General features: G+C 43.5%; 1 protein-coding gene across 1 annotated transcript in view; it reads right to left on the bottom strand.

Moving 5' to 3' along the window:
* Positions 1 to 2,369: 2,369 nt before the first annotated feature.
* The window catches only part of mmp16a (matrix metallopeptidase 16a (membrane-inserted)), a 42,639-nt gene continuing 22,129 nt past the window's right edge, over positions 2,370 to 22,879 (bottom strand). The window contains exons 5-10 of the mRNA XM_030768510.1: positions 17,782 to 17,943; positions 16,101 to 16,318; positions 8,133 to 8,271; positions 4,397 to 4,547; positions 4,101 to 4,216; positions 2,370 to 2,698 (exon numbers count right to left, since the gene is read on the bottom strand). Of these exons, the coding sequence (XP_030624370.1) occupies positions 2,370 to 2,698; positions 4,101 to 4,216; positions 4,397 to 4,547; positions 8,133 to 8,271; positions 16,101 to 16,318; positions 17,782 to 17,943 (1,115 nt within the window). The remainder of the gene's footprint in view (positions 2,699 to 4,100; positions 4,217 to 4,396; positions 4,548 to 8,132; positions 8,272 to 16,100; positions 16,319 to 17,781; positions 17,944 to 22,879) is intronic.

The raw sequence follows: 22,879 nt of genomic DNA on the forward strand, positions 1-22,879 counted from the left end.
TTTGTTTTTTTTGGGGGGGGGGGTGGATTATGGGAAATTATTTATCGGTCTAATGAGCTAGAAACAAACTCCTAAGTGTGCTGAGTTTGCATACATATCTTGCAGAGAAATAGAGACAAAGACAGAGGTAGAGGAAGAGAGAGAGAGAGAGGGGGAGAGAGAGAGAGAGAGAGAGAGAGAGAGAGAGAGGCAGGATTTAAGCACGGACATTACAGTATATCTATAAATATGAGCAAAGAGTTTCAAGGCAAATGAATCATATAGTGATAAATTTATTATGTAGGGACCGTCCATTGTCCCAGTCTGAATTTTACATGAAGGAATTTTGGAGATATCCCATTTACTCTCAGAAGTAATGAAAAAATTCTCATCATAGTACAGACACACATTCAAACGATGCTCGCCATACAGCAACAACACATTTCGCCAATTCCTATTCATTAGACATTATTACTGCCCAAAACAAGATCCTCCTTGACCACAATCAATACTGGTCAAATATCAAGAAAACAATGTCTGGGTTTACAGCTCAGCTCATTTGAGTACCACTTGAATCTTGAGGTTCAAATAGCAGTTTTTGTATATATATTTTTTTTGTTCATTGTACCAGGAAAATAACACCTTAAACATAAAAAAAAAACATAAAACAAACAAACAAACCAAAAAAAAAAAAAAAAACAAACACAAAAAATAGAAATGCAAGCAAGACATTTTCAAGACTTTGAGAACATAGTCCCTCCAATGCTATAGGCAGAGCCACAGTTCAAGTAGTCACTGGGCAAATTGAGTTCTCTTTTTTTTCCCCTCTCCGAGGAGGACACATGGGCGAACGTGGAGGCTTGCATGCGCTTCCACGCGATCGCTGTCCTGAGATGTCACTCTACCGGGTTTTGGGCTCTAGTCTGTGTGCAACGTGTGTCAAGGCTCGGTTTTTTTTTTTTTTTCTTTTTTTTTTTTTAACGAAACCCTCAAAACAAGGCAGTCCAGGAGAGAATGACATGGTCCGTTTTGAAGATGAGCCTTGAGAGCCCCTTTTCGGAGGGTAAAAAAGAGAGAGATAGAGAGAGAGAGACAAAAAAACAACAAAAAAAAAAGAAATCTTGATCCTCTAGCGGAGGGGCTAGTAAACAGGATAATGAGCGTTTTCTAAAGCACTATAGTATTTCAAGCACTCTGCTGAACTTTGCATTCCTACCAACAAAACTAATATAGCGAGTCAGACAGTCACAATAACATACTGGTGGACATAGTGGCTTGGACCTCATTCTCTGTCCCTGCTCCCGCCGATATATTTCTCCCTAAGTGTAGGCTGACCTTTCGGCCCGGCTCTGCTAGCTTGGCAGACCTGTAACGCTGCCCTTGGCAAACTTGGTTAACCATGGCCTGTCACTCAAAGGTACGCCAAAAGGAGCAAAGTAAGGAACGTGGCCCGTTGGTTCTCTGACAAACAAACAAAGCAGTGCTCAAAAAAAAAGTGAGAGAGAAAGAGAGAGAGAGAGAGAAAAAAAAAAGAAACAAGAATATGATCTGTAATTAAGGCTGTCAAAAATATTGCAAAAGATTTTGGCCCCTGTTTTTGAGACAGACTGCCACAACAGTCAGAATTCCCCACTCTATATCATTGCAAAAGATTAAGAGTAGGAAAATAGAAAAAAAAAAAGAAAAAAGAAAAAGAAAATTATATGTAAAAAAAGTCAAAAGTATCAAAAAAAGAAAAAAAGAAAAAGGATCCTCTTTGGAGAGAGTGTCTTTTATTTGGTTTGGGCTTTCTTTTTCAGGAGTGCTTAAAGGGAACAGTGAACAACTCCATTAAAAAAAGAAAAGAAAAAAAACAAAACAAAACAAAAACCCCCAAAATGCACTGAAGTTAAAAAAAACAAACAAACAAAAAAAAATCCAAGTGAACTTTCAAACTGTTACCTTGTTGAATTCCAGCAAGTTTAAAAAAAACGGGCTTTTTTTGTTTTGTTCTCTTTAGAGCGTGCAGTTGGGATTGAAACCTTCAATGTAACGATCATCGTTTTTTCCTCTTGATGCAGTTAAGACCTGATGTAACGGGGACGATGCAGTGCACCGTGGGAAGGGTCCAATCCGAAAACTCCCCAAGCTCAGAGTGGGTGTGTTTGGGCTCCACGGAAGGGATTTAGGGTAGGGGGGGGAAAGAGGGATGCACCCCTCCTCTCCTGGAGGGTAATATTTAGGCAAAGGCCCTCTTTGCTCCCCATAAAAACAGGAGGAGCCAAAGTGAGGTCGGGGGGGCCATAGTCTGCGAGTAAAGGTGGACTACACCACCATAGCGTCTGGCGGGGGGGGGGGGGGGGGGGGGGGGGGTAGAGTAAGAGAGAAAAGCCTAGGAGAGAGGCTCTAGCTCACACCCACTCCTGCATGGAGCGCTTGCAGTACAGTATGTGGCGTGGTGTTCCCTTCCTCTTGAACTGAAAGACGGTATAAATCAGCACTAGCAGACACAGGGCCAGGATGCACGGGATGACAATGGCGATGGCTTTGACGGTGCTGGCCTCGTTGTCCAGCTTGATGACTATGTCCACGTCCTCATTCGGCTGCCTGTCGGGGTCGATCGGGATGATGTCGCAGCCCATAAAGTCCTTCAGGATGGAGCGTGGGTAGCCCGGCTCCACCCGCAACCGAAGGTTGTTAAACTTCCAATACTCTTTATCTTTGTAGAAATATGTGAAACCTGCAGAAAAAAAAAACCATTCAGACACTCAAGAAAATCCAGTCACAATCTTTTCTCTTATAAGTCTCTCAAAAACACCCGTTGTTTTCAGTTCTGTTCTAGATTGAAAGTGGTACAAACATCCTTGTTCCACTGGCCTACATTTCAGCTGCTGTTTTTTTTTTTTTTTTTTGTATTGTTTTGCTTTGTTTAAGAGAGAGATATAAAGATGCTGCTCCAGCTTCCTGGTGAATAAAACAAACATGAAAGAGTGACATGTTCAGCATGACAATCCAGCTGAACCCCCCCCCCTCTCTCTCTCTCTCTCCCTCTCCCTCTCTCTCTGTGTGCATTATTCATGCATAATTTTTTTTTCAGGGGAATAGAGAGAGAAAAATAGATGAGACACTCTCTCTGTTTTCAAAGCTGGAGTGGAGAAGCCCTTCAGTTTGCTTTCGCTGTGGGAAGAGTCTAAATCACTGGAGCATTGGAGCAGTTTACAGTCAAAGGCGAAGGGAGGAAAGGGCCCAGAAAGATTCATCTTGGGTAGGAGAAACTTGGTTTGGAGCTGGGCCATGAACATGAGTGAGAAATAAGCGGCGGAGGGATGTGCCTGTGTCCACTTTGCAGGCTAAATGAAAAGGTTTAACTGCTCAGTGCACCGTGGATCATATTCGATCTTAAATGTCAACAACACATTCATAAAGTGCATAGGATGGTCCAATACATAACCTGGCACCTGCGTCATGTTGATTCATACGTTACTGTGGTAACAGACGTGCACAAAAAAAAAAAAGGTCCTATTACTTTGACCATTACTGACTTGCAGTAATGGCTTATAATTAGGGGTCAATTTTTCTGTCCTCTCCCTCTGCCCGCGCTGGTATCCGGGGTGACACGCAGGACAGCGGGCGAATCAAAGCCAGCGATCGCTTTCAGAGTGCGGTCAGCCAAATGATTCCCCCCGGAATATCGATCCACCCTTCACGCTTTGATGAACGCCCGTGCCTGAGCGTGGACCTGGCAGTCAGGCAGGCGGGCGGGCGGGCGGAGGGGAACAGATGGCACGCGCGTTCCTCCCCACCTGCACGCCTCGAGGTGCAGTCTGTGCCCGTGCAGCGCAGACCCACCTTATGGGGCCTCAGCCAATGAGAACGACACTCAAAACTAGTCTGGGTTAACCAACCAGAACAAGTCTTAGATCTGGCAAACATTCTCCTGGCCTTCTGATTGGACGAGCTAAATCTGCGTTGCTTTTGCCCAGTGGATTCTTCACGTTTCTCTCACTGGCTTGTAAATAAAATTCAGAATCTCACCAAATTCCAATGCTGGAGCCTACAGAGGACTGGTTGTTGTTCAGCGAATGTGTGTCATGCAGTATTTATTTTTATGATGGGAAGAAATGGTAGGGATGCCACTGTACCATTGGCTTTGTCAACGAAGGCTCCCTGAGGAGAGTCTGGAATGCCTTTCCATACAGTGATGGGTTTTGGGTAGCCAGGATCCATAGCACGGATATCTTCATTATACCTCCAATACCTGAACATGGTGGAGAGAGACAAAAACAACAACAGTCATGCTTGTGTAATATTCCTCTGTAGTTATTGCCTCCCCTTTCTCTCACTCTCTCACACACACACACACACACACACACACACACATACACACACACACACACGCATACACACAAACATACACACACAGATACTGTATACAGACCTGTCCCCTTTGAAGAAGTAGGTCTTGGCCACGTCCTCCCACCAGACGGCGGTCTCTATGCTCTGTGCTGGCATGCCGTTTCCAAACATGGAAATGTCCTGTGGGTATCCAGGCTGCAACATGGTGTCCTTGAACACCCAGAACTGTTTCCCTGGTAACGGCAGAAGGACAGGCTCAGTGGGGTTTTTAGAACACTAGCGGTACAGTATTTAACCCTGGGAATACATATGATTGGTCATGAGAGGCAATCAGGACCATACAGGATGAATGAGAACTAATGACAGTCATTGGTTCTCAAAACTTGTGCTATTTCAGACCGGAAAAAAGAAAAAGTAACCGTTTCGTAAGGTCAGATGGCATTAAAAGCAATTTTCTGAAGCTGCTGACACTCTGACCAGTGTTATAGTTATTGATATGAAATCTCTTATATTAACATTTTTTAGTGATAAATTTCTGTTTCAGCAGAACAAACATTCAATTTCACACTTGGGTTCTCTGTTTGCGTTTAATCATTTGAATGGGCCCTAGCCGGCTTCCCCTCATGGAGCCTGCGCGTCCAGACATGTTAATATATTTGCTTCTTCCAACTCTGTCTCCTTTTCTCTCAATTTGGAATGGCCAATTACTCATTATCTAACAGATCTACCTGTCACACTGCGGATACCTCTGGTGGAAGTGTGTAAGGGTAGGAAAAATTTCCTTTTACTTTGAGGAGAGAGAGAGCAATTCCCTTAGCTCCACCTGCAACCATAGATGAGCTTGACTGTACAGTGGGGGTACAAGTCACCCTGGTCACACAGCTGCCCAAAAGGAACACGGCCAATTGTTTTCCTTTGACCTCTCAGCTGCAGTTCAAATCCAGCATTTCTAGACTGAAAATCATGAAGCCCAGGTATAGGATGCACTTCCACACCAGACAGAGCCTTAACCAGACTAGTCAATCAGAACTCAGTGTTCACTTGTAAATGTCAGCTGTACTTATGCAGGCTGTGTGTTAAATGTTCCTTGTTAGACACTGATTAAAGAGTAAGCATGCAAGAATGCCTCAGGCCTCTCGCAGAGTGCTGAAGGGCTTTTCTCATTAAAAGTCTGAAGGTCATTGCATTGACCCAGTGGCATGAGGAGACTGTTTTGATTGGCATGTGGATGCTGTAGAGGTGTAAGTATGTTATTTTGTGAGTGATGTAGGTTTTTGTTATGGGAAAACATTTGGGGGAAGTGGGGAATGGGGTCTACCCTGTGTCTCTAGGACAGGAAATGCCTGTCATTTCACCTGCCTCTTTCTCATGACCCACTCTACAGGGTCAGGCTCACTGCTGCCAAGGAACCCTGGCACATGCGCACGCACGCACTTGCGCGCGCACACACACGCATACGCTCATGCACACACACACACACCCAAAGAGAGAGAGAGAGCTCAGAGGAATGTGGGCTGATGGAGAGCTCTCTCTTGCTCTCTCTCTGTGTGTATCTACATGAGGGCGTTAGTGTGTGTATTTGTGTGTGTGTATGCGTGTTTGTGTGTGTGTGTGTGTGTGTGTGTGTGTGCATGCGTGTGTATATGTGTGGGTTTTCATTTTAGGACCCCTGAGGGATACAGGGATATTTTTTCTCTTTTCTGTTTTTGATACAGCCTAGACTTGTCCTAGATCCATAGAGGCATTAATTTTACTCATACTTAAGAATTCTGTAAAAGAGCTGAGAGAAACACCCACTGCGAGTTGATAATCTGTTGCTATCTCCATAAAAATGTATTCACCGTTTTGTACTGTAAATACAATGTCTCTTCTTTACTTTGGGCAATGAGCCTAGAACAACCATTTCCATCCATAGATCTTCCATGTGGACCACACATACTGTAAGACTGTGCATTTACATACATATTTTAGTATAAGAACATCTGTATGCACATACACATTCATAAAACATGAATAAAAAAAATCTATGAAAAAAAAAAAGCTCAGAATAAAAAGCGAAAACTTTAGTTCAGAGTAAATCAAAACAGAGTGTGAGGCTCATTTTTACTGAGATACGAATCATTAGTGGTTCACTTGCTGATGCTTGATAGATCTGGGTGTTGTCTGAGTTGAATGTTATCAAAAACACTAACTAAAACTGCCTTAAAACCATTCTACGGAGAATATGTGTTATTCTCGAAACATACATTTTTCTCATCTAAGGTCACTAAGGCAACTTTAAGACATTTGAGAAATAATTACTTGTTAAGAAATTAGAGAGATTAAATCGACAGAATGAAAAAGAACATCTGTGTTGGTGCCGAGAAGACGGGTGATTTAAGTCTACACTCAATTCTTCGCTCTCGCTTTCCAAAAACCTATTTATTTTGCTAAATGCATCGTGCATCCAAACAAGCCTCGTAGGAGGTGTGTACATTCAGGCATTCACATGAGTACTTCATTATGCACTGTGCAGGTTTTGTGTGTGTTCAGGAACTGAACACACACACACACAAACACGCACACACAGAGCACAGAATGGGTGACAGGATTGAGGGTCCTGAGCTGAAGATGAAAGGTGTGCATTAAGACAAACATAGATAGATATAGATACAGATACTAAAAAAAAAAAAAGATAGATTTGCACAGTTTCAGTGAGCTCTCCTCGCTATCTGATGTTGGAGCATCTTCAAGCCTTGTTCTGGCAAGGACATCTCAGTCAAATGTAATACATGTGAGGAGAGGAGGAGAGGAGGAGAGGAAAATGATGGAGGGAGAAAAAAGAATGGACTCTGTAAGCTCTACGTTCACTTGGGACCATTAGTCTCTTTTCTAGGAACTGAGCTGCTCTGAAGACAATAGTTATGTGTGTGTGTGAGTGTGCACGTGTGTGAATGCGTGTGCATGTGTGGTATTTGTTGTGTGTGTGTGTGTGTGTGTGTTTGTGTGTGGGTATGTGTGTGTATTTGTATATTTGAGTGTGTGTGTGTGTTATTTGTAGTCATTATCTCAAAAGACCCAGAGTATCTCCACCTTAACTGTTTTCTCTTTTTCCCTCTACCCTGAATACTCTCCCTCTCCTACCCTCTCTCTTTGTCTCTCTCTGTCTCTCTCTCTCTCTCTCTCTCTCTCTCTCTAGGGACAGTATGAATAAGAAATAACTCTATATATTCACATCCGATATACACTACAAACAAATGAATAATGCAAACTGTTTATTTGCCGTATTCTCTTGCAAACACATACAGGGTTACCTTTTCCTACCTCCAAGGTAAAGATCAAAGATGAACACACAAGCGATATGACTATTTAAGACATACTTCTGTAGGATGAGACTGACTCAAAATAAACATACAAAGGAGAACATACCATGAAATGTGTGGCCTTAGATGTTTTGCCTTTTGAGCAAACACGCTCTCCCTCTCTCTCTCTCACACACTCACACAGAGTAGATGAGACCCTTTACCATCACAGATTAAGCGTCAAATTGCTTTAGTTACTGTCAGACACATTCTCAATAGATAAGCTCTTCTGTATTAATCCCTCTCTTGCTCCCTCTCTCTCTCTCTCTCTCTCTCTCTCTCTCACTCTCTCTCTCTCTCTCTCTCTCTCTCTGTCTCTCTCTCTCTTTCTCTCTCTCTCTCTCTCTCAGCAGTGGAAATGAGGTTAGGGCTCTTCTTAATGCCTCCCGTTTTCTGTCACTGTCATGCAGCACAAACCAGCACAAAGATGTGATATTTCAGCTTTAGAGTAAGTAAGAATTACCAAAGAAATCTTACCTTTGAAGAACACAAACTTGCCCTCGCTGTTTTCATAAACCGCGTCGATCTTAGGGGGTAGGCCTCTCCAGAAAACATTAATGAGCATGGGATAGCCAGGCATGACAGCGTTGTCCCTCACTCTCCAAAACCAATTATCCTGTTTGGAGGAGAATGAGAAAACGTCATATTAACAGATGCATAACCACCATTTACTGACATGTAAACAAGTAGCTGTTAGAAATCTCATAGTTGTTATATACAATAATTATTCAAACATTTGGACTGAAAAATTATTTCACAATCAATAATCCATGCGTACAAGTGAGTGCTGTAATTTCCATTAGACTTTGATTTTGTCCTGAACATCTCTGTGATGGATCAGAAGGTTTGGGAATAGTAAAGAATTATCGTACTATTCTAAGCCAGACATGTGAATGGACACCACAAACACCAGGAGCTGTGTTAGTACAATGAATAGCTTTACCTAGAGGACAGAAATATTCTTCTCCAGTTTGAATGCACAGAACCACAAGTTAATATTAGTGTGGATATTCAAAAGAGAAGCACTGTAAGTGCAGATCAGAAGCGCATCTGTGAGTTTTTTTATTCTCTCCGAAAAATACAACACACCATTTCTTGTGACGAAAAATGATTAAGTTATGGTTACTGTTGACAGTGGTAAAAATGTAATACAAATGTGTTAGGCTAGCTACTGTTTATTTTCCATTTTTTCCCCTATCCCAAATATGCAAACTTGCTTAATCCATATTTTGGGTCCTGGTCAGCTATACAGCTAGCTAGTTAAAAATCTGAATTTCTGCCATGCCTGTCATGTTGATATTACTCAGTTGAGTTAAACTTGATTGAACCCTTGATTGAACTTGAAAATGAACCCTGTAGGGAAATTTGTGCTCTGCATTTAACATATCTTAACTACTTAGAAGCAGTGGGCAGTCTCTGTGGGGTGCCCAGGAACCAGCTCCAGTTCTGAGGTGAGTACCACTGGTAGGAGCATTTCTGGCCTAACATCTATGTCTCCAGCTGTGGGAGGAAACCCACATGAACACAACGAAAACATGCAAACTCCACCAACTCGATAGGACCCGTAACCAGGACTCGAACCTTCCACCTGTGTCTTGAGAAACACCAAAACTAAACACAACATCACCACGCCAACGACTGCACCACCCAGCCACCAAATGGAACCTCTGAGAAAGTGAAACATTCTATTTATGACTGTGACAACAAGCAGACAACTGTCAGTCATACACAGACAGAGCAGTAAATGTTGGGTTAGATTAGTGCAAAGGGGGCAGGAGATGACCGCACAACTTAAATGCACTGACCCTAGCAAGCAGCTAACACTCTGTCATTAACTAGCGGTCTGTCGGGACGTAGTCACGCGATCGCTCCTAGACCATCTCATTAACACTGGAGGCAACCTACGCCAGACACAGTGACTGCACTGGGCCCAGTAGAGATTGGGTTACCTTCTCCCCTCTTCCGTTTAATCTATTCTGACCTCATTAGAAGAGAGCTGCTCTTTCAGATGAGGGCCAGTGAATGTGGCGGCTGCCTCTTATTATCTGCTCCGTTACAAAAGTGAAGATGACAGGAGAGCGTTGAATAGCACACTGGAGCCTTCATAAAGTCAGCACACCTGGGGAACACGCTGAAATGAGATGATAGACCGGACTCGAATCCTCGGTCATCCGCACCTCTCTCTCTCTCTCTCTCTCTCTCTCTCTCTGTTCGAATGCGGTTTAATGATACATGACATTGAAAAGACAATACAGGTGACGTGAATGAACTACGTTATGACTGTTTAATGCTACATGATGTTAAGATGGGGGGGGGAAGGTGGAGCTTACCGCATCGATACAGTAGATGGTACTGCTGCGAGCTTCTGCTTCGAGTGTGAATATGGTTTGGCATCGTTTCACTTACATGGCATTAAATGTTTAATGACGGTCGTGAGAAGTGCATTACTGAACTTCAGCTTGGTCTGACAGCTGTGGGGCTCTGGGATCAATGAAGGGAGGACTATCTTGTTACCACTCGACAACAGTGATGACTGTTCTCTGTAACTCCTACTCTCCACACTCATGGCTGTCAGACAATTTGGGTAATGAGTTGAAGCTGCCTGCACTTCTTTTCTTTTCTTTTTTTCTTTTCCGTTACAGTAGAGACATTTAAATTTGCGGTGTGTTTTTCTTATTGACTGACCCTCCAAGTAACTTAAAGATAAGAGATCTCGGCCAAGACCCACAGGAAGAAGAACCAGCTGGAGAAGCCATTCTGGCTCAGATAGGCGGCGCACCCTTGAAACAGAGTGGCCCTCTCCCCTTTTCCAGAGGAAAGGGCCAATAATATAAAGAACTTAGTAACCATCACCCTGACTTTGAGAGCCAAAGCTGCTCCCAATACCATTACAGAGTGAGAGTGAGAGAGAGAGGAGGGGGTGGGGGGGAGGTGGAGGGAGACACTTCTTTACAGCATTAACACCACATACAGCTCAGACCTCCTTTTCTGCGTCACACATACACACAGCAAAATTGACAGCTCCGACCCTCTAATTTTACTGTCAGGTCTGTCCTCTAATGCAGCTCTTTCACTCTAAGGCCCCCACAGTACCCTCAGTCTCAAAAGCTCTGATTGATTTCAATTGTTCAGCATTTTCTCTTGTATGAGACTCTGGTGTAATTGAAAACAGATCAAACTGTGAAATCAGAGCCGTTTTATTTCGTTCCATTCTGAATAGGGAGAAAATGCACTTTCTCTCTCTCTCTCTCTCTCTCTCTCTCTCTCTTTCTCTCTCTGACACCAGAGCCGTGGAACCAGGCACCGGCGAGGACAAACTCAGCTGTGCGCTGTGTAATCAATGTTCTGCCCACAAGAGCACTGGCAACCTTTTCACAAAGATAAAAAATTAGTGTCTACAGACATTGCACACAACACCACGTTTCATTATCCCCTTTGTTTCTTTAAAAGACAATTACACAGGCTTTCCATACCTGCAATTCTGAGTTCTACATTGCATCTGTTTAGCTGAAGGGTAATTGAGATTTAGTGGATTCCTTCGCCGACCCAGAGCAATAAAACAAAGTTTCTGGCCTCGCTCTCCTTCTTTCCTGTCCTCTTAACCAAGATCATTTTTATAAAGTGCACGATAGCTAATCTGAGACTCTAAATATAATGGCCCCATTTCTCTTAACCTCACTCCTACTACAGTGGAAGTTAGCTGACCTAACTTTGCCATGGAAGAAGGGGTGGAGCAGAGACCTTAGAAATCAATGCAAAGGAGGTTGGGTGGATGGTGTATGAGTTAATGTGGTGGAGGCAGCGGTAATACTGAAGCAGAATCAGCGGAGACAAGAGAGTAAGTGTGACAGATGAGTCAGAGTTTTGGGGTTGAGAAAAGGCTATTACTAATTATTAAAGAGCACTTTTTAAATTTTGAATCTATGGTTTATGCAGTGTATATCGGTGGGGCATGTGTTGTAAGTTGTGCTACATTGAACTGATATTGCGATAGAAGCATTATTTAAATGGATGCGGCATACGGGTGAAGGTAAAGTAAGCCTGGGGCACTACAGAGAAGGATCAGCAGTAGTGCACTTCAAGCAGTATGTACATTTATGGGGTTGTCCAACAGTACTACCAGGACTGGAGCACAGAATACAACCTGCGACTGCGCAAGTTGAGCGGGGAGGGATAGAGGGATGGAGAGGAGAGATGAAAGTCCTGTGACTTGCCGTGGATCAGTAGGTGGACTGTGAACTTGCCATAGGGAGATAAGCTTAGCCGTCTATCTCTCCATTTCACAGTCAAAAGAGCAGGTATGTGTCTGGCGGGGAAGCGGACATGTGATATCTGTCTGTAGCCCAGAACAGCCTTGCATCAAACGCCGCTCAGCCAGAGTGAGAGCCAGCCTGTTCTGTGACATACACTCTCTTCAACACTTCAAACGCTCATTCACAGACAGACTGAGAGGGAAGGGATAGAGAGGAGAGCGAAGCAGGACAGAACAGATATTGTTGTGGATGAAGGAGGGAGGCGGGGGGGGGGGGGGGGGGGGGGGGGGGGGGTTAAAAAGAAAACAAAAACAAAAAAAAGAAAACTAGAGTGAGTAAAATGACAGTGCCTGACACAAGAGCTATATGAAATGTGAAAATAAAGTAACCAAGTTTACTTGGAATGATTTTGTAGAGATATTTTCGACCCTGACGAATACAAAAAAAAAAAAAAAGAAAGGAAAAAACCCTGAAAGTTCTTGTGATTGGATTCTTGAATCTTTTGTCAAAAGCAAGCAAAACAAAAAACAAAAACAAAAAAAAAAAATCTCAGATCACAGAGGAAACCCAAATCCTGTGATAGCGAGAGTAATTTTTGTAGCTAGCGTGCAAAGCTGCTTTCATTGGATGAAATGGTTGAAACTCTCTCTGTGACTGTGCAATACAGGTCCAGATGGACTCCTCCAGCCTCCCTGTATTCACCGCACTAAAGCTGTCTTCACATCCAGGAAGGAAACGTCGTTCTATGGTAGTCTAAATTGGGCTCTTATGAGAAGCTTTCTCCGTGCTTGAGCAGGGCAAGTGATAAGCTAGTTTCCCATTCACCAAAACCCCTCAAAGGAGCTGTATATGCATATGTGTGTGTGTGTGTGTGTGTGTGTGTGTCTGTATTGCACTGCATGTGGAGGCTAGTGATTTCAAGCATGACAGCTCATGGCAATCACACATGGCAGATGTATGCTTTTCTCTTTCCACTCTATATGATCTCTTCCTCTCTGTTGGAAATTGCACATCATGAAAGTGATAAATCTAGTCCTGGTCTTTCCTGTCTAGATGTAATGCTTACTTTGAGCATCTCCAAGAGCCAATGAAGAATTATACAGCATGCGCTTCTCTTCATTTCACTGAGCAAGAGGAGGATGTACACACAGAACTTGAGTGAGTGCAGCCTACATAACTGGATGCTATTGCTTCAATATATTAGTGAAGTGGAGACAGTATTAAAGTTTGTGCAGGGGACCAAAAAGAACTAGACGCAGGATTTATGTGGAACAAACAATACAAGGAATTATACAAGGCTAAAATGAAATGTTTTCTAAAGGCTAAGGTCTCTGTTGAAGCTGCCACTTGAGACCAGTGTTTTAGTGCTTGTGCTTCAGAAAACAGACCCGTTCCAACTGAGATAGACAGTGTGTTCCAATCTTTTGCCTCAACATTGAAAGCTAAATATGTAAAAAAAAAAATCTAAATATGCAATCGTGTATTAGAAATGCATTCCAGCACTCTTATACTAACTCTTCTAGGGAAGCCAAAAAAAGAACACAGTTTCATTCTGAATTCTTTGAAGAGACACTCTTGGAGAAATAATCCTAGACTGTGTTTGTAAACTTTTTCTGCAGATTCTCAAATTCGGCTCCTGTTAATAGACAGAATAAGATCTCCGTGACAGACAGAGAAAGAGAAAGAGAGAGAGAAGGAGAGAGAGAGGGAGAGAGAGAGGGAGAGAGAGAGGGAGAGAGAGTGAGAGAGGGGGAGAAAGAGAGAATATGAGAGCGAGAATATGAGAGAGTAAATGAGAGAGACAGAGAGGAAAGATAAAACGGAAAAAGGATGAGGCAAGCCAGAGCACTTTTAACGCCCCTCAATCATCCATCAATCAGACACTTCAACAGTCAGGGTTCCAGAGGACAAGCACACGTTTTTAATTATGTTTCCAGATCTTTGCTGCTACAAATAATTCAAGCTGGATTCAAGCTTAAACAGATGGATAAAAATGCAGTTGTAAAACAACACTTGAGGTGTTTCTCTCTCTCTCTCTCTCTCTCTCTCTCTCTCTTTCTTTCTCTTTCCCTTTTCTAATTCTTCACCCTCTTCGTGAACTCAGTCTTGGTCTCTCATAAAACCCTCTTGCCCCGGCTCATCCTCCCTCTTTAGTTTCTTTGGTGCTCTTTAATTCCTGTGGGGGTGGGATTGGTTCTGGAGAATAGGGAGACAGTGCTAGGCCATGTCCCCTCTCCTGCTGTTCACCAAACGATGCTAATGTAATCCTCCACACTCCTACTCAGCACGGCTCGACTTCTGAAGCTCAACATAATGAGCTAAGTCAATTACTACTGCAGCTGGCCCTTAACACACAGCACACATCCCTGAGTCAAGGGATCCCAGCTTCAGAGAAAGAGAGAGAAACAGCGATAGAGAGAGAGAGAGAGAGAGGGAGAGAGAGAGAGAGAGAGAGGAGATATGATGTTCATGCCCCCAGTGTTATCAATGTTATCATGCAGCTGGGGTGAATGTTTAACAGAAATGAACGAACATTTTCTGAGGCAAACAAAACAGTAGGCAGAGAATAATCAATGCAAGAGTTATGTATGGATTTAAAAACTGAGCTGAAACTTTCTACGAAAAAGTCAGTGAGTCAGTGAGAGTTTGAGAAAGAAGCCTCTTCAGCTCCCGATACAGGCCTCAGGACGAGACAGCAGTTAAATTAAAAGTAGCCCGGCCAGTCTGAGATCAAACTCGGACAAAGCAGCTGACTAAACAAAAGATGGAGAAAAGATAAAAGCAGTAACGAGACAGCAAGATTTACAGCCACTGGGAAAGATGACCTCTTGTCAAGAGTCACATCATGGATCACCAGCCTCAATGTGTTAAGAGTTTAGATGTCTGGAGACCTGACTGCGAGACCCGGACAACCATGGAAACTCCATCCATCTTTCAGCCTGCCCCGCTTTCGCACAGGCCCTCAGCTTTTCCTGTGTTTGTCTTTCAGGCACCTCTTCAAAATCTCACCATCACCAGCAGCCAAGAACTACCGGCCACAGTGGGAAGATAATGGGAGCGAGAGTACATTTCCATGAACACACAGGTCACAGAGCAACGGACTTACGGTGGGTTTTTTTTCTCTCTCTCTCTTTTCTCTGAATAAAATATTCGTGTTTTTGTTATTTTCTTGTGATAAAATACAGCAAAACAAAGACTCAGAGGAAGCGATGCAACAGGATACGCGATAGATTCGATTTCGTCCTAGGTGGGTTTCTAAGCGACAGGATGTGTAGACTGAGTTATAAGATTAGAGTCTGGTCAAAAGCTCTGTTCAAATGAAATTAATCTCAACGTCTCCTGTGTTTTGCTATTCAAGAAAGCAAAAAAGAAAAAAAAAAAAGGGTACTTTCCTTTTTCCACAGGCTCTACTTAACAGATGAATTCAGACTATTTATAACTTCAGAAAAATACACACAAAAGTACAGGCCTTCTATTTTTCCAAAGAGAACACAGGATAGCTTTGTGATTCCTTCAGGGGGTTTTATGTGCTGCTAGGGCATTGTGCTCAAACACGGATCAAGAGGCTTCAGCATGGCTCCGAGCTTTACCGCTAAAGCGAACAGGCACTCAGTGAGTATTAACTTAATGTAGTTTGTTTTTATAAGCATCTCTAATTAATACCGTACAGAGTCAGCCACTCGTGGCGTTACCCGATACAAACTTTCTAATTGTCCAGTTCTGTCAACACTTTCAAGGGATGTGAAATGTGAAAAAAAAAAAAACAGTTGATTCAGGGACTCACTGGATTCCTTCACAGGTCATTGCCTTTTAGGTCAATGACAGAGCGAAAGAGCGAACATACAAGACACACTGGTCTGACACATGACTGGATATTTGTCTGCTTGTGCGTGGTAGAATTGACTGTGTGTACACACACACACACACACACACACACACATATATATAAAATAAGGATGTGGTTTATGGCAGAGGAAGCCCTACAGTGGTTAGACCCCATTCTGTGGTCTGGGTGTATTTTTTGGGGGGTTGTACGCATACTGTACATGATGGTTACAGTATAACAGTCTAGCTGTCGTGGAAATGAAACACGATTTGTACCACTGTGTTCGGTGTAGCTGAGAGCTGCTTTACTCAGCACATACATTGTTGTGAATAAGGCCAGCGGTGCTCTTTCAGTATGCTCCCTTACCTTAAAGACAAACATCTCTCTGCGCAGGATGGCCAACGTGTTGAAACCTCCGTCACAGATATTGGGCTTGGTGTTTGGGTAGGAAGGCTTGTCCCCCGTGGGTATCCGTGGGGGTCGCGTCTGACGGTCGTGTTTGCGGGGGTCTGAAGGCGGGTGTGAACGTGGAGGGGGCACGGTGGGTAAAGGCTTCGTTGGCTGAGGGATTTTGTCTGGAGGACCTGTGAGGAAAAGACACAGTCCACTGTTTCATAAGCACCTTACAGAAGTGTTACAAACAAAACCCCAACCAAAGGAAAATTAATTTTAATTGTACACAAAGCATCTTCAATACAGTCGTAGACTGATATTATACACAGGGATGATGTGTGTTGGAGAGAGCAGTGTAATTACCTTGAAAATGTAATATTCATTTGGAGTGGTAGTCAAGTGCAATAAACACACCAGGACATACTATCATCTGTACAGCATCAATTATAGTTCACTGTACATCTCCATTCTCACTGACTCATTACCACTGCAGAGCCTTTCATAGAAGCGCACTGCCACAAAATTGTTCAATGCTCCAGTTAGTTGCATTCACTAAATGTACCATTTTAGTTTGTGAGACTATTTTTTTTTTATCATAAATGAAATGATAAAGTTGAGCCACTCATAGAAGTACAGTACAGCCTGCTGCTACAGATGAAGCCCATTGAACATCACAAACCTTCAAGGTGAATCATATGAGTTTTCAGCAGTGTAACTGCCGAATGAGTCATATAAATAATAACTGAAAAGGATTCTTTTCTCGAGCGATGGCAGTTAAAATGAATCAATGAACAAATGAATGCACTGATGAATGAACTGATGAATGAATGAGTGAACGAATGAATGAATGAATGAATGAATGAATAAGAAAGACATGCTCTCCAGTGAGGGAACACAAGATTAAAGAGAAAGTCATTCTCCCCAGTTATTCCCAGACCGCTGGGCTGATAAGCCAGGGCAAAAAAGGAGGTATTTCATTCATTGACTGAATTAAATCTCCTGAAATAGATCAAGGATTAGAGAGCACTACACCATTGCATAACACACAGAACACACTACAGCGGCGATGGAAAGAGCCTGGGACAAAGAGACCAGGTTTGGCTGGGGGCCAGAGGGAGATACAGACCTCTTTCTTGCACTTCTGGATATATGCGTGTATGTTGAGACATTGATGGTGAAAAATAGAGGCACTCCCTGTATGTATCTGATTGATGGTGTGTATCACTGTTTTTCCTGTGTGTGTGTGTGTGTGTGTGGACATGTGCTTATGCACGTGTGTGTGTGTGTGTGTTTCTGTCCTAACCCTCCTACGTCAAATCCTCATCCTGTGTGTTTGGTGGGCTGGTGGTCAAACAGGGAGGAAAAAGAGGTTGGAACAGGAAAGGGAAGATTGGAGACGAAAAGGGAGAGAGGTTAAGGCCACCCAGTCTGAAAGTGTGACGAAGAAGAAGTCATAGAAGAGGATGAGAGGAGGGTGGAGGAGCAGGAGATGGAGGGAGGAGAAGGACAGAAAGGAGTGGCGATGCTTTGAATGTCAGCTCCAAAGTCATCCCTACCCTTACAGTTAGTTCACATCTAATGATTTGAACAGACATGATTTGTGGTTGGAAAGGCGAGGCGGATCCCTGCTCTGGGCTGAGTCAGAATATCTTACCGTAGATTTTCTGGATGCCCTGCAGGTCATCCTGAGGCAGTTTGAAGTTCTCCGTGTCCATGTATTGGTAAAAAGGAGCCATGATAGCTGTGGGGTCATTAGAATGTTCCAGACCCAAAGCATGACCCAGCTCATGCACAGCCACAAGGAAGAGGTCATTTCCTGTAAAATATCAAAGACACACGCACACACGCGCACACACACACACACACACATGCGCGCACACAGACAAAAATGGCCATGAGAACTGTGACGTGGCAAACAAGATAAAGCAGTGTCAAGTACAGTGTTTGTGTGAGTGTGTGTGTGTGTGTGTTTAGCTGAATGTGTGTCTGTAAATCCACCATTGATTTGACTCCAGTATGAGTAATCCAACAAAGCCACAGCTACTGATGGGAACCATTACAGTCATAAGCACCATCAGTATACACACCCACACATCAAAACGCTGGAGCAGAGCGTCTTTGCCCTCACTCACTCTCTCTCCCTCTCTCTCTCTCTCTCTCTCTCCCTCTCTCTCTCTCTCTCTTTCTCTCTCTCTCTCTCTCTCTCTCTCTCTCAGAGCCAGGAACGTCCTGCCCTTCAGTCTCTGTAATGATCCTGCTAAGACTATGATTTTACACAGGGCTGAGCGCACAGCCCAGAAAAACCCCCGCTGGCATGGTGCCATCCCCCAGTGCTGTGTGACAGTGACCAAGGACCACAAAGAGAGGGCAAGCACTCCCATAGCCACATCAGCAGCTTCAAATGCCCTCTCTCTTTTCTTTTTTCTTTTCTTTTCTTTTTTCTTCTCTTCTCTTTTCTTTTCTTTTCTTCCCATCCTTTCCTTTTTAGTTTGTTTCTTTCTTTCTTTCTTTTGTCTTTGATGCTCAAAGCTAATGGAGTCTCCTGATAGAGTAAGAGAAGGCTAAAGAAAGCATAACTTTTCTGGACTTATTTGTGTCTTATTTGATTTAAACACTTTACCTCACCAAAGGTAGTCACATGAGATAAAGATGACATGCATCGCATTCCAGAGCGTTTTCCCATGTGCCTGCAACTGAATGCTTGCTTCAAAGTTCACTCATATGGAAACTGCATACATGTAAACATATGACACGTCGTCCCAAATGAGTTAAGTGCAGAATAAATGCATACAAGCCTGACAGTATGGTTATCAAAGAAAACAGACTGTTTGGAGAACATAAACAAAATGCAAACAAACACATAACATTGTAATTCACACGCAAAAATCAAGAGTGAGGATATATGGAGAGAGAGAGAGAGAGAGAGAGAGAGAGAGAGAGACAGAGGCTTCAGTGATTTAAGAAATATTCATGGCATATGGGAAATTGGGGCATATTGTTATGCAAATGAATTGTTTGAGATGTCTTCTCCTCTCTACTCCCTTGATGGAACGTGAGAGGAAAGAGAGAGAGAGACTGTTTGCCCTGCAGATGTAGCATTCTCTACTGTCTCTGTGTGTGTGTGAGTCTCTCTCTCTCTCTCTCTCTCTCTCTCTCTCTCTCTCTCTCTGTCTCTCATAAGGCATGAGGAGAAACAGATCCGGGGCAGAGCAAACAGAGCTGGCAGTGAGGTGGTCCTCAGATGGCCCAGCCCAAGGACCACGTCAGGACAGCCGTACAGCATTTGCTCTCTGTTTTGACTGGCTTATGTAAGAGCCACGTGACCAAACAACCTCTGAGTCACAAAAATCAAAACAACCATTTCTAGTTATCCTTTAATTAGTGAGCAGCTGTGAGGCAAGCCCTCATAAAAAAAAAAAACAAAAAAAAAAACACCACACAACATGAAAGATAAAAGGCCAATTTGAGAAAGAAAACATTAAGCCACGGATAAAGCAAAATGCAGAGATATTGAGACAAAATGAGAAAACAACAAACACATCGAAGCTAACAAGAAGCTTTCGGTCAACGCTTTTATCCTAACACAACCTCTGGCAATGCCTTTGGACTTTGGACCAATGAAATCATTGCTGAACCTTTAATGAAAAAAAAAACAACAACAACTTTATAACCAATAAAATCATAGCAAAATATTAGTTCTCAATAAGACAAATTGGGATTCCAGTCACAACGTACTCTTATGAACATGGGAGGAGAGATATGAGAGAATATCAAGGCACATGTGAAACCCATCTTTACATTAGAGAAGCAGGGACCATATTTGCCAAATGTTCTCCCTGTCCAATCCTTTCTCTCCCAGCTGGGGCAGCTCTAATCTCTCTCTCACCTGTGGAGACATGTGAGGAACGCGTGAGCCGCATGTGACGGCGGGAGACGTCACCTTCAGAGCGAAACACGGCCTGACCCGCAAGACTGTTCCCACCGACAGACAACCCTAGAACATCTAGTACGGGACACGTCTGAATTTGGATCGCACCTTCGTCTCTGCTTGTACTTATGACAACAACAGGCTCTCAGATGGTCACCCGTGTCCTAGAGGGCAGCTCCGTTAGACCAATGCCACTACAGGAAAGCCACTGGAAGACAGGGTACTGGATACAGAGAAAAGCTTAAGAGACAGGGTGTCTCTTGCCCTGGTTACCTCTCCTCAGTGGAGGGGGGGTGGGGTCCTGCTGAGATTTTTGGATGCTCTCCTTTGTCACTGGATGTGATGTTCATTACGAGCACCAGGACAGGACATGATAAACAAGTTTAGAAAGACGGGGCGGGAGGGTGGGGGGCCACTGTACTTCCCACCCCCTCACTCACGAGGGAGGAAGGACAGTCCTGGGGCCAACGGGTTCTCGTCATAAATCTCCCGTGACTCCTCTCTCTCTCTCTCTCTCTCTCTCTCTCTCTCTCTCTCTCTCCGGAGGGAACAAACGCGGCACAGAAGAAGACACGAGGGCCGGCATTAGAGAGAAAAACAGAGAGAGACCGTCTCGTCCATCTATGCCTCCCTCATTAGTCAAGCTTGCCTTAAAAAACACCCCTCAAACAGCTTCAGAGATACAGCATCACAAGCTTAATTATGACTTTTCTCAGCTGTAGTTTTCAAATACAGAGGTAGCTTTTCATAGTTTTGACCAACATCTGCAGGGCATTTGCTCGGGGCATAGAGAAATGTTCCAGAGGTACACTCTTGCTAGCAGAACAGGGGTAATACAAAGACTGCACAAGCTCTCTTTCACTTCCTTTGTCAAGAATATTCTTTCATTTTCTCTCTCCTTCTGTTCACTGTTCATGGCTCTCTGAAAGGGCGAGAGAGAGTGATAGCAGACATATTATATTCACACAACACAGAGATGAAAAGCGGGCAAGCACACACACACACACACACACACACACACACATACACACACACACACAAACACACACTGACATTATAAATTGCTTACAATACACAGCAACAAAAACAAGCATTCAACTGTATCCCATGCCTGTATCCCATACAACTACAAGCTGTAACACACTTTTCTCCACCCAACCGACGAAAACGGCAACTCTGACTTTGCCTGTCTCAGGATGCTGAAGATGCCTGCCTGCCTATGTGTGTGTGAGTGTGTGTATGTGTGTGTCTGTTTATAAACACCATTCTCAGGGGCACTGCTTACAGACCCGGAGGATTTAAATAGGACCATTGTTCTCTAGGCAGAAATCCCAGTGGTCTGATACTGGAGCACAAGGCTACATGCCCTTCAAACCCTCTAAAAGACCTACTCAGTGTTACTAACTGTGTGCCCAGGAATGCTCGGATTGTGGTTACAAGATGAAGGTTGTGTCCTTGAACATACAACTCCCATTTGTTATCACAGTAATGTCATAAAGTTATATTCCACAAATTTCTGCCATTTGCACAACTCTGCTATATTAATATGAATGTTATATATTCAGCAAGGTCTGCAAACCCAGCGAAGTCTTATTCTTAATCCTGTATGTGGCTGGAATGGTCATGAAAACACTGTAGCAAGGAGGGTGGAGAACAAGTGGAATTTGTTTTCCAAGAATAAGGTTATTGGTCAAAAGTTGAGAGGGAGAGGGAGAAAGAGAGAAAGACAGAAGGAGAGAGAGAGAGAGAGAGAGAGAGTGCTGAGTGTTCAGATTCCTGGAGTTCTTTCTTTACCCACTGTTAATGCCAGAAGAGATCAGGTTTTCATGGCCACTCTTGGGTGTGAAGAAAGAAATGAACTGGTACCTCTGCACAGACTGGGCATTGTATTGAGGCCAATTGCTTAACCATCTCTTCTTCACTCCCTCCCTCTCTCTCTCTCTCTCTGCCTCATCTGGATTTTTACACTCTGATTTTAACTCTGAGCAGCCTCTCCTATAAACTACAGCATTGGACTACTCATCTAATCTCGTGATAGAGCCACGCTCTCAATTTTTAAACCGTTTTAAATCCAGGCTTATTCGAAATTAAATTAATAACTATAAGCGTGACTGACTGATGAGGAATTAGCCAGAGCCAATGAGCAACCTCTACACGCGCTGATGCTAAGCTAGCCAGGCCGGAGTCATCGGGGTTTCTCTCTTTGATCGGGATCATAAACACTGGAGGTTGTGGGGGATTAAGGACATCGTTTGACCATGAGCAGGGGTCAGCCTGACTCGACGCCGGTCCGCACAGAGCCGCGTGAGGTAAATTATGTGGTGCGAGAACCAGGCACGGGGTCGGAAGTGACTGCTGCTACCCACCTGGAATGCTAATGCTAGGGCCAGTGGGCGAGTATCTATTTTAAGAGCCGGCCTGGTGAGAAGCAGCGTGAAATTCTCCCTCAGTACGTTGCAATAGGATATGGAGCACATACAGTACAGTACACCGACTCACCAGGTTCTCTTTCCACCGTCACAACTGACACAGCATTCAATCTGCCACATACAGATACGCACATACACACGAGAACATACAAAAACATACACACCGAAACATAACATGGAACATATGGCCAGTCACAAAGGTGATTCGTACAGATTTATTTAAAAAAAAGAAAAAAGTCCTTGTTGGAGCATTCAAGGACATATTCAAAGAGGGGAGTGAAAATACTTATATGTTATATGTACAGGACTGATTTGTGTATTTGAGAATTGTTTGTTGTCTTACAAAAGAAAAAAAAAATCTTGATGCCTTGATTAAATGGAGCATTTTGGTAAAT

This window comes from Chanos chanos, chromosome 3, assembly GCF_902362185.1.
Source record: "Chanos chanos chromosome 3, fChaCha1.1, whole genome shotgun sequence".
NCBI lineage: Eukaryota > Metazoa > Chordata > Actinopteri > Gonorynchiformes > Chanidae > Chanos > Chanos chanos.